The sequence below is a fragment of the Puma concolor genome, chromosome A2 (assembly GCF_028749965.1).
Source record: "Puma concolor isolate L17-30 chromosome A2, mPumCon1.1.hap2, whole genome shotgun sequence".
In the NCBI taxonomy this organism is placed as follows: domain Eukaryota; kingdom Metazoa; phylum Chordata; class Mammalia; order Carnivora; family Felidae; genus Puma; species Puma concolor.
In genome coordinates this window covers 74,302,343-74,314,858 of record NC_141668.1, presented here as the reverse complement: position 1 = coordinate 74,314,858, position 12,516 = coordinate 74,302,343, and the positions used below count along the sequence as shown (strand labels likewise).

The following is a 12,516-nucleotide window of genomic DNA, read 5'->3' as shown; positions in this document are numbered from 1 at the left end:
GAAAAATCAATTTTACATTTCAAAGTTATATCTGTGGCCTGTTTTTCTTGGGTCCTAGGAAACTGATTACTGATTTTGTTACACCACCAAGAAAATATACATTGTGCATGCAAGATCATTATTCAAATTAGCCTTGACAATCATAATTTATTCATCCAAGGAACATAATTTACTCATCCAAGCAGTAAAGAATGTCATCTCCTTCATACATTTTGCAGATACATCTTTATTTATAATTTTGATTTGTGTCATATTTACTCTCCAAAATTCTTCCATTTGTATCTTCTTTGAATGGTATTCCTTCAATTGTATCTCAAAAGTAGAGACAAGGTCTAGTTCCAAACCATTCAAATTCTAAACGACTAGAGCATCTTCAATTCTTTAACAATGGAAGTGAATATCCTAGCTAAAAGATAATATTCTAAAAAAGACCACTTTTAAAATACTGCTAGAAGAAAAGTGATCTGGTAATATTTGTGAAGAGTTGAGAATTTAAGAAGTGACAAAATAATAGGGGTTGTGCAGCAGAACTCCAACTAAAAATAGGAATTTTAAAAATCAAATCCCAAAAGCTAAGTTTTCCTTTGTTTCAATATGAGAATAATTTGAAATCATGATCTATCTTCCAGCTAACACAATCAATTCTATTCTTGAAACTTAATTGTGCATTGATTTTAAATTTAGGATAAATCAATTTGTTTAGATAACTTAAAGAGACTATATAATAAAATATTTTAAATCAAGTTATTCCTTACTCTTATCATTCACGTTTCTAATACACTTCAGGATGCAAAGTCTTACAGGTAAATTCATACTTTATTATTGATCCAATGTGACAAATATTATCTTATTAAAGATTCAATAGTTATATGATTACTTGTATTGTGATCTTCTGCAGCAGATTGGGACTCAATAAAAAAATGTTTTCTTTTTCTTTTTCCCAAGAATGAACTATATTTAGAGAAAACTCCTCCAACTCTATCAAAAAAAAAAAAAAAAGAAAAAGAAAAAAACAAGTAATAAATGTGTTAGTACTGAAACAGAGATAATTTAAGATTCAAATTTCTTTAAATTTAAATAAAAGCATTCTTCAATATGTAAAATCTACCATTTACTTATCATTATTATGCTTCCTGTTCACATGTATTAAAGGTTGTAACAACAATGAAAATATTTCACTTCTTTAGTAGGAAAAATATCCAAATAACAAAATTTACCCACCATCTTTAATTCTCAGCTTAATATATTCTTCCTCTGATATTATCAAAGGAAGTGTGGTAGTGGTACATTGCTGTAGCCATGAAGAGAACACACTTTTTACATCTTCTTCACTTACATCTTTAGGCTGCCAGAGAAAGGGAAGAACAGTAATGAATTATCCAAATACCTAAATTTAACGTTAACATCCTTAGTTTAACGCCTTACATTAATATGTAAACCTTGATATGGCTGATGGACCTTAAGCAAGCTTCTTAACCTCTCTGAGCCTTGCTCACTTCATGTGAGAACCATAAGATGGTATCCATTGGTAGGAGACTGGGGAAGTAAATCACAGTATACCCATTCTACAACAGTGTGGCAAAAATAAATGTGCTAGTTCAAGGTGCAAACCAGTCTGGCATGACCATTTATTATCTGTGTGACTGTGGGCAAATTAATGAAACTGTCTGAACCTCAATTTTATAATCTATTAAATGGAGCAACTAAAAAGAAACAACTTAAACATTAAAAAAAAAAAAAAGGCAAACCTTACCAAACAAAACCAGGAAGGATGTTCATATTTAGAGGCACAGATCTGGGAATTGATATTACAGCCCAAGGAATACACTGAAGCTGGAAGAAACATTTACACAAGTGGCAAAGTTTTAACACTCCCTACCTCTAGGACCAGTGACACATATACCATAATTTGGCTCACTGGATGGAAAACCATTCCAACTCCATTCTCCCTTGCTTCCCTCTATTAAAGAGGTGAGAAAGAAAACTCTCCAATTCCCAGAGTGGACCTGTGTGTGCATATGTGTGCACATACATGTGACTCCCTTCTGACCAATAGTGTGCAATCAGCAATTGTTGAGAAGGGCCTCTCTTCCTAATTAAAAGGTATACAAACCTTGCAAGGAGGTTTTTGCTTTGTGTCTTTCCTTCTGCCAAGAATGCATATGTGATGCCTATACGTACAGCAAATGCCTTGCATCTAAGAGGAGGAAAGTTATAGGCTAAGGATGGCAGAAAGACCAAAGGAGCCTAGGTCCCTGATGATATGGTTTAACCACCTATGAGCTCCTCCAAACTTCTCTGTACATAAGAAAAATAAATTCTTTGTATGTTCAAGTCACTTTTCTTTGTTTTTCTGTTAAGCAGATTGTAGTACTGTTATACCCAGTAAGTGTAACGTTAATAAATTAAGAGGTATAAAGAAATTCTGAGAAAAACACTATTAATTTTTAAAGCTTTTAATTTAAGTTTTTAAAACCTACGTGAAGACAAAAACAGGAATACACAAAAGTTCATATAGGAAAGATCATTAATATCTGCCTAGGAAAATAAGCCTCTATTCATCCAGAGTCAAGCTTAGCTCTGCTGATTAAGCTTGGTTTAGAACTTGATCACCACAAAAGCAGGCTAAACTAAGTACAGGCATCGCTTTCCCATTCTTAAAGATCACAGAAACCATCTGTCACTTCTTTCGATGTTATTGGGCAATGGGATTAAAGACCTAAAGGAAGTCTGAAAATGAAAATGAAAACTATTTAAAACCGGGTGCCCGGCTGGTTCAGTTGGTAGAGCATGAGACTCCTGATCTTGGGGTCATGAGTTCAAGCCCCACATCCACTGTAGAGTTTACTTAAAAAAATATATTTAAAATCAAGACCTGAAGAATCAGAAAGCAACTCACAGTTCCTCTAGAATCAAACATGTTTAGGTCCTAAGAGATATAATCACCCCAGAGACACCTGCCAACATCCTAAAAGTTCCACTAAAATATGCAACTCAGGATTAAAAAAGGAATTCTGCACTAAGAGCCTCATACTGAGACAAAAAAAAAAAAAGTCAAATGTCTGTACACAAGACCTAACTTTTGAAAAATACGAAGATCAGTTAGCTAAAAAGTTAAAACTAGAAATCACTGTGTACAGTTCTGCCAATGTGTTAAATGTTCAGTTCCATACTATTGTGGAAATGGCATTTATTCTATTTATTTTTCTCTTCTCCAGTACATAATACAAGCAATCTTATCTGGGGTTTCATCAAAGTTCTGTTAAAATGGCTCTTCCATGCTATAATGACCATCATGATCCTAAAGACCCAAAAGGACCATTCAAATAATCAGAGAAGGATAAAGTCATGTTTGGAAGTTTCAAAACCTAGAAAACAGTAATTTTCCTGGATTGTAGTGCTCTGAGAACTGGTAAACTAAACTGGTACAGGTGATAATACTCTATTAGCGAGCAGTCTAGCACTCTTTTGGTTGCAATATTAATGCTGTAATATGGGAAAATTTTTAAAAATTACATGAATATAGCAAAAATACCTATCTTCTAAAAGCCAAATTATCAGGGCACCTGGCTGGCTCAGTCAATAAAGCATGCAACTCTTGATCTTGGGGACATGATTTCAAGCCTCATATTGGGTGTAAAGCTTACTTAATAATAAAAAAAAAAGCTAAATTATCATATTTGCATTGGCACAATATACATAATATGTGTGTTGCTTACTAAAGACTTCTTAGTTTCTCGAAAAATTAAACACAGAATTACCATAAAATCCATCAACTCAACTCCTAGGTATATACCCAAAAGAACTGAGAGCAGAGACTCAAACAGGTTCTATAGCAGCATTATTCACAAGAGCCAAAAAGGTAGAAACAATCCAAGGGTCCATCAACAAATGAATGGGTAAACAAAATGTGGTAAATACATACAATGGAATATTATTTACCCATGAATAGGAATGAAGTTCTAATACATTCTATAACATGGGTGAACCTTGAAAACATGCTAAGTGAAATAAGCCAGACACAAAGGGCAAATACTGTATGATTCCACTTATATGAAACATCTAGAATAACCAAATTCACAGAGACAGAATGTACATAGGGTTACCAGGAGCTGGGGGAGGACGGGATAGGGAGTTATTGCTTACTGGGCATAGAGTTTCTGTTTGGGGAGATGGGAAAGTTTTGGAAATAGATGTGGCAATGATTGCACATTATGAATGTAATTAATGCTGAACCGTACACTTAAAAATGGTTAAAACAGCATTTTGTTATATATATTTTACCACAAAAAGACTTCTTCACCCTTCTAGCAAAAAGAAATACAACATTATTATTTAGCCAAAGCATCTCATAAGATGTGTAAAACAACTGACAAAACATAAATTTGAACTCACTAAGTTTTCTCTAGGTTGTAATTTTAGAGATCTTGGAATTTTAGGGGTAATTTCCACTGGAGTTATTCTGACTACTGCATGCATTTCTATATTTAGTCTCTTTCTCAGGTCATCTGGAATCTGAAATATAAAAATAAATAAAAATATAAATATGTCTAAAACTTGATTTAAAAATATTCCACAGTGTAAATATTGGTATTAACTTTCATAAACTCGGGTAAATTAATGGGTAAGTAAATTTGCGTTATCATGATTCAGAGAGTAACCAGATGGATGTTCAGGTATCGTTGTATCACAAACATTTTAGTTTTTCCCCTTCATTTCTTTCTTCTCACACCCTCCTCAGAATGCAATCCATCAGCTGTGCTCTCTTGAGTCAAGCCTGTGTGAGTACGGGATGGCACCTGCTACCAGTACCACCACTGTTCAGTGCCCACGGCTGCCAACCTTTAAAGTGGAGTGGGAAGTGTGGACTCCCTGCTGCTATCTTATATGGTCTCCAGGCCTTTACCTGGCACTTCTTCACCCCGTACTCACCACATATTCATAAGGAAAAAAAAAAAATATTCCCACCACGTGGCAGAACCATTCACAGAAGGAAAGTCCTAACAAGTTCAGTGTTAGACATTTTTTATTTTGAAGATGTAGCAGGATCTCTTAAACTGGGAGTTTAGAGCTAACAGAAAATAATGAGCTGATGGTCTAGAATTTTAGAAAATGATATAAGCCAAAGAGATTAAAACTTTGTAAGTTGCCAGCACAGAGGCCATATGTGAAACTGGCAGTAAAAGAAATCTACAAAGATGACCCCCTTCCTTTCCCATTTTTCTTCCCTAACAGTTTCCTCCCTTTATCACCATGAAGTCTCACTTTACAATGCTCAAATTAAGTTCAAGTAAGAGGGGGCTAGTGACTCATTTCACATAAATGAAGCATTACTACCTGAGGCCGGGATGAGAAGATGAAACAACAGCTGCTCTCCTCTCTCCACCAACCCCCCCACCCCCCATCACCTCCCCGCCAGGCCCACAATTAAAGAGCTGACCTCATCAGGGTAAGCAGCTTCTGGACACGTTCCCATCCTGGTGCCAGCTCACACCGTGGGTATCTCCCTACCTGGGCATTTCCCCCAACATATAACAAGTCCCTCCTCTGCTTTCAGGAACTGGGGAACAAACCTTTGGCAGGTATTAAAAACGTAAGGCTTCATGGGGCATCTGCGTGGCTCAGTCAGTTAAGTGTCCGACTCTTGATTTTGGCTCAGGTCATGATCTCAGGGTTCGTGAGTTAGAGCCCTATGTAAGGTTCCATGCTGAGAGTGTGGTTTTCCCTCCCCCTTTCTCTCTCTCTGCTCTTCCACTGCTCATGCATGCACGTGCCCTCTCTCAAAATAAATACTTTAATTATTATTATTTTTTTAATGTTTTATTTATTTTTGAGACAGAGAGAGACAAAGCATGAGCAGGGGAGGGTCAGAGAGAGAGGGAGACACAGAATCCGAAACAGGCTCCAGGCTCTGAGCTGTCAGCACAGAGCCCGATGCGGGGCTCGAACTCACAAACCGCGAGATCATGACCTGAGCCGAAGTCGGAAGCTTAACCGACTGAGCCACCCAGGCGCCCCCTCAAAATAAATACACTTTAAAAAAAAATTGTGAGGCTTTGTAGGGCACCCCAGGCTAAGCATGAACTCTAGAGTTGGCACACCTGGGCATAAATCCTAGTTTTATTTACTGTGTAACCTAAGGCAAGTAATTTTTACCTCTCTGGGCCTGTAACTATCTAAGCTTATAGCTGTCCAAGTTTACTTAACCAGAATATACACAATCTTTACCCAAACAAGGACTTTACCATATAATCAGAAATGTGCCCCTGCAGGGACTTTAGACACCACTTCTTATACTGATTTTCAAATTGTATATAAAATATTATTCTAACTCAGAATTTGGAGAATTTCAAGCAACATGAAATTGCTTTCTCTCAAAATTTATACTAACCCAGACTTTCCCAAGATGAAGCGCTTCTATGTCTTTGGTGTACTTTATGGCATTCTTCAATTCCTCAAGTCCATTCCAGACAACCTTTAGCACACAGGACTTAGCAGCTTCTTGACTATGTTCTGAGCTGATTTGTTTTTGATCTAGTGGTTCTGATATCTGCTTCCCTTTTTCAGGTGACAGGACATTTTGTTTTGTTTTACTTTGCTGTTGCTTTGGAGAAAGTAGCTTAATTAGCTTTCCATAGGTCACAGTAAAGCTGGGCTCCACATCAAAATATTCCTGGTCCCATGGAAATACATGAACAGCATAGTGTTTGCGAAACTCAGAAGTTGTTGTTGCATTACACATGCTGGGAGGCTGCGATTTGCACACTCTAAAAATATTGTCTAGAGGAACGACTTTGGACTGCATATTTTTGAATGCATTCATTTCAGTTAAACCCCAAGATAGCTCTTGTTTCTTCTCAGACCCAAAAGAAAAAATGCTTCCTATCAAAGTCCATAAGCTTGGCACGGATGGTGAGTCAACTGTAACTTCTGTTTTATTAGACCTATTGTGAAATTTCCCATGTGCATTATCTGCTTTTGAAACTGTCTTCTCTTTGGCCTGGCGGGTCTTTGGCTGAATAAGGAGTGTGGTGTCAGCTTCCAGCCTTCCATAAGCAGCAGCTGGAATCAGTGCAACTGTGTGGAAAATAAAGCTCATTAGTACGTGTTCACCTCTGCTATGGATGCATTACCATGGAGTACAGTGGAAAAATATAATAACACCTACCAATTTGGATGAATATGTAAGTTTGTTGATCAACCCAAACAGGAAAAATGGCTTTCGGAAAAACTATTCGAATCTGATCTAGCAGATGCTGTTCAAGGGAAGCAGCATGTAGTTCCTACAACCAACAAACAAACAAATCAATTCACTTCATGTTTAGTCCATTCTGTGTCTGGTAAGGAAATCACAAGTCATTCTTATAACTCGAACCAGCTCAGAATATATAATGAAGCTCAGAAAAGAGAAATCTAGAGACACTGATATTTTGGCTTCCAGTTATGGAAGGAGTAAGTCACAGGGCTAAAAGGTACAGCATAGGAAATATAGTCAGTGGTATCATCACAGTGTTGTATGGGGACAGATGGCAGCTACACTTGTGAGCATAGCGTAATGTACAGAGATGTTGAATCACTATGTTGTATGCCTGAAACTACTGTAACATTGTACGTCAACTATACTTCAATACAAACAAACAACTATTTTGAAGCAGTTTAACCTTAAACCGGGATAATTCTCATTGTGTTTTCTTTACCAGTATCTCCCAATCATCTGCTGATAGGGGTTCCACCTCCACTTGTTGACAAGACACCACATGGGAGCACAGCTTGAGAAACACCTGGAATAAATAAAAAATGTAAAACTACTTTTAAAATATTTTTTGTAAAAAAAATTTTTTTTTGCATCCCTAGAAAAGAAGAAGTTCTCTCTTTAGGTAAATAATAAAGTGTGAGTGAGTGAATGAACGAGTGTGCGTGCCTGTGTGAGTGTGTGCCTGCCTGCACTGGGTGGACCTTCATTTGACAAATATTTATTAAGTACCTATTCTTAGCTAGGCCTTCATATACCCCAACATTTTAGGAAAAATTGTTTCACAACTAATTATAGAAAAAAAGAAAATACACCCTAGCACAACAGATTTAAAAAAAAAAAACAAAATAAAGATAACCATTAACAAAAGAAATGTAATTTAAAAATGCGAGAAGGGTGCCTAGGTGGCTCAGTTGGTTAAGCATCCGACTTCGGCTCAGGTCACGATCTCACAGTTCGTGAGTTTGAGCCCTGCGTCAGGCTCTGTGCTGATGGCATGGAGCCTACTTGGGATTCTCTCTCTCTCCCTCTCTCTTGGCCCCTCCCCTGCCCATGCTCTCTCTCTCTCTCTCAAAATAAATAAATAAACTTAAAAGAAAATAGAAGAAGAAACAATGTCATCAAGTCATGGCTTAATCTAGCATATACACACTCTATTATTTCTAGAAGTTTTAAGACTTTTAGTTTTATAACTAACCTGCATGGTACTTCTAGAAAAGTCTAGAAAAGTAAAAAAAAAATAATAATAATAATAATGCTCAGAGATCAGAGAAAATTATTTAGAAGTATAAACATTCACAGCTAAAAGTAAAGTAAAACAAATATACCCTCATTCCAGTCTACAGATACATATGAAATGCCAGTGTGTCTTTTGGGGTGCCTGGCTGGCTCAGTCAGAGCATGCAACTCTTGATCTCGAGGTTGTGAGTTCGAGAAATAAATAAATAGAACTTAAAAAAAAATAAAAAGATGGGGCACCTGAGTTGCTCGGTCAGTTAAGTGTCCAACTCTTGATTTCAGCTCAGGTCATGATCTCACCATGGTCATGAGCCCTACATCAGTTCATGAGCCCTGCACTGGGCTCCATGCTGACAGTGTGGAGCCTGCTTGGGATTCTCTCTCTCTCTATCCCTCCCTGCACTCACTCTCTCTCCCTCTCTCTCTCTCAAAATAAAAGAAAAAAATTTAAAAAAAAGAAAGAAAGAAATGTTAGTGTTTCAAGAAGCTGCAATCTACCACCTAACTTTCTTTTCCCTTTCTTTAGGCATTTCTGAGGATTGAGGAGTAAAATCCAAAGCCACCAAATGTTACATGCTCCAGTTAACCAGCCCTTCCTTTATTGCTTCTGCGGATTGGAGCAGAATTTCCCCCAAGTGCCTCACCCTCAGTGAATTTCCCGTTAGTATTTCCCCATACACCCTGTTTGAAAGGGGCGATTCCAGGGAAGCACAGAGCAGCTCCCACCCACCAAGAAGCTAGAGTCCTGGGTGAGCCAGTTCACCTTGTTCCTATTCTTTGGGAGACAGTGACTTAGTGGTATTGCTACAATATAGAAGATCTGCAGAAAATCAGGTAAAAGTTCATTCTGAAGCAAACAGGCATTAGAAACCAACAGGCCTGTTCAGAGGCAGATGAAGACATCAAGATCAGGGACAAGAAGCTGGTGTTTCTCTCTGGAAAGTACCACATATTCTAAGAGAGCAGAACTTTAACTTGCTGTGCAATCCTGGGCAAAATGTTCTGTCTCCCTAGGTTTGTAGAGCAAGGAACCAAAATTAGTGATGTCTAAGTCACTCTGGTGCTAAAGTTTTAAGATTCTAACAAAGACTTAGGGTAAGCGAAGGACTAATACTAGGACTATGGATTTCTCATTAGTGGCCTTTTCTCATTATCAAAAGCAAGCATGAACAAAATTAGTCTATGTTCAAAACAAGATAAAGAGATGTAACATTCTCATATACTGTTATGGGAAGCTGGTAATAGAATGCATTTTAGCCCCATCTATCAGAATTTTCAATGTGTAGCCCCCCGGACTCTGTAAGTCAATCTGTAATGTTTCATTCTATACGGATTCAGAGATGTTCAATGCATACTGTAGTATGTGGAAAGGTACCTCTGATATACTTTGTGGGGAAAACTGCAGAAAATGTGTATGATTAAAAAAAAAGAAAATGTGTATTCTTCCTTCCCTTTCCTTTCCTTCCTCCCATTCTTTAAATCCTAAAGGTGTACTAAGATCCCAACATACAGTACACATTCATTCTGAGGCTGGGGTTAGAGAAATCCATTTTTTTTACTTTCAATTGTAAATATTTGCAATGAATATGTATTATTTCCATAGTTTAAAGTATTTAGAAGGACATAAATTGGTGAATACAATAAAATGAAAAACTAGACGTAAGTCCTTAAGCTTTGAGGTTTATAATTAAATTCATAGGCAAGACAAAAATAGAAAAATAACAACTTTTTTGTTGGATAGATTTTTTAAAAATCATGTATGACTCTGGAAGGTTAGAAGATTTGCTGGAAGTAAATGAAGTCTAGTAATAGTAAGTAAAACTCAATAATTCATAAAGTAAAAATAATTGCACACAAACAAAATTAGGGAACCTGGAAAGTGAGTGAAATAGATAGAACACAAAATCAACTAGGGAGCAGAATACAAGATAAAGATTTAACAACAGAGCTTACAGTCAACTTGCATATCCTGGACTGGTTATAGCAGCACACAAGTTAGGTGTCATCTCACCTCCTTAAAAAATTAATTTGAATGTTTACTTTCCATTGTTATATTATGTGACATCAGGAAAAAGTTACAGTCATCACATTTTGTACTCACCTGGTCCCCATTTGAGAGTCCAAGTTTCTGACCAAGTTGTCTGTTAATTTCAGCCACACTGTCACCTTGATCACTAAAATGCCTGCCTTCTACCCAGCTCAAGAATGCAGGCTGATGACCCCAGGCCACTTCTATAGCTTGATTCTATTTATTAAAGAAGAAAGGAGGTGTATGAGAGTTTTTGTGTGCTTTTCTGTATTCACATTAAAGATAAACTATTATTGCAATCCACACATACAAAAAGAGTTCTATAGATAGGCGATAGGTCTTGGTTGTGCACATCAGAGCATTTAAAAAACTATAATCATTTCTAATACCCAAGACTGGTGATGCTGTGGGTAAAACCAATACTCTTACATTCTTATGATGGCAATACAAATTGATTCAACCATTCCAGAATTCAAAATGGCAACAGGTAGCCAATGAATTTATATAAACTTTGAGCTAGATGTATATATTTGAATATTTATTCTGAATTAATGATTGACAGAAGAAAACCACACCAAAACATATCTCTGCAATATTTTCTGTAACAGTAAAAACTTAGAACTGTCTCAAATATCTATTAATAAGAATATCATTAAATAAGTTACAAATTTACCATTTTGGTAAAGCATGAGTCAGTAAGTAGAAATATATCATGATCATTAAAAATATAACTGGGGCGCCTAGGTGGCTCAGTCAGTTAAGCGTCCGACTTCAGCTCAGGTCATGATCTCAGTTTGTGGGTTCAAGCCCCATGTCGGGCTCTGTGCTGACAGCTCAGAGCCTGGAGCCTACTTTGGATTCTGTGTCTCCCTCTCTCTCTGCCCCTTCCCAGCTTGCACTCTGACTCTCTCTCTCTCTCTCAAAAATAAATAAACATTAAAAAAATTTTTTTAATGTAACAGTATGTTAATTAAAGGGGAATAAATGCACATGGTAAAACCACAAAAATTACAAAAGCATAAAACATGAAGGCAGGTTCCTGTTCCCAGAGGTAATTACTATTAGCAGCTTCTTATGTACACTTTCAGAAATTTTATATTATGCAGCTTCATAAATAACTTTAAGCTTTAGAACTAAGAAATTGTATGTGCAAGTAATTAAATCAAAATATAACATGTATTTTCAGGGCGCCTGGCTGCTCGGTAGGTGCAGCATGCGACTCTTGATCTCGGGATTCTAGGTTTGAGTCCCATGTTGGGTATAGAGATTACTTAAAAATAAAAATATTTTAAAAAATGTGTTCTCAGGATGCCTGGGTGGCTCAGTTAGTTGAGTGTCTGACTTCAGCTCAGGTCATGATCTCATGGCTCATGGGTTCAAGTCCCTCATCAGACTCTATGCTGACAGCTCAGAGCTTGGAGCCTGTTTCAGATTCTGTCTCCCTCTCTCTCTGCCCCTCCCCCACTCCTGTTCTCTCTCTCTCTCTCAAAAATAAACACTTAAAAAAATTAAAAGGACTTCATTGATAGCCATGAAAACTTACCACTTCATGACATTTTAGTATTATTAAAGTCATTTATTAATATTAAAATTAAGTCATTGATGCACTGAATTGTTAAATATTAAATTCATTCATTTCCATCAAATCTTACTACCTCAAAACTGGTTATAGGCTGCTTATTGTGCTTCTTTCTTTTTTTTAAATATTTCATTTTTGAGAGAGGGCACGGGCGGGGTAGGGGGAGAGAGGGCAGAGGATCCACAGTGGGCTCTGTGCTGACAGCAGCGAGCCCCATGTAGGTCTTGAACTCAGAAGATCATGAGCTGAGTCGAATCTGACACTCAACTGACTAAGCCACCCAGGCACCCCTACTGTGTTTCTTTACATAGGAAAAATTTCAAAGGATTTTGAGGCAATATAATGTACTTTCAACTAACCATGTTATTAAAACTTTTTATACAAGAAAGTCATCGTGTATCTCTTAATTGTATAATT

At 36.9% G+C, this 12,516-nt stretch overlaps 1 protein-coding gene across 4 annotated transcripts in view; it reads right to left on the bottom strand.

Annotated features, from left to right (window-relative positions):
• The window catches only part of PEX1 (peroxisomal biogenesis factor 1), an 86,840-nt gene that overhangs the window by 38,159 nt on the left and 36,165 nt on the right, over positions 1 to 12,516 (bottom strand). For all 4 annotated transcript variants that reach the window (XR_015247303.1, XM_086696288.1, XM_086696278.1 and 1 more), the window contains 7 exons: positions 10,593 to 10,736; positions 7,698 to 7,781; positions 7,169 to 7,283; positions 6,392 to 7,077; positions 4,396 to 4,515; positions 1,222 to 1,345; positions 878 to 978 (listed from right to left, as the gene is read on the bottom strand). Coding sequence is in view for 3 of the 4 variants with exons in the window: in XM_086696288.1 (XP_086552414.1) it covers positions 878 to 978; positions 1,222 to 1,345; positions 4,396 to 4,515; positions 6,392 to 7,077; positions 7,169 to 7,283; positions 7,698 to 7,781; positions 10,593 to 10,736 (1,374 nt within the window). In the remaining variant the exon portion in view is untranslated. The remainder of the gene's footprint in view (positions 1 to 877; positions 979 to 1,221; positions 1,346 to 4,395; positions 4,516 to 6,391; positions 7,078 to 7,168; positions 7,284 to 7,697; positions 7,782 to 10,592; positions 10,737 to 12,516) is intronic.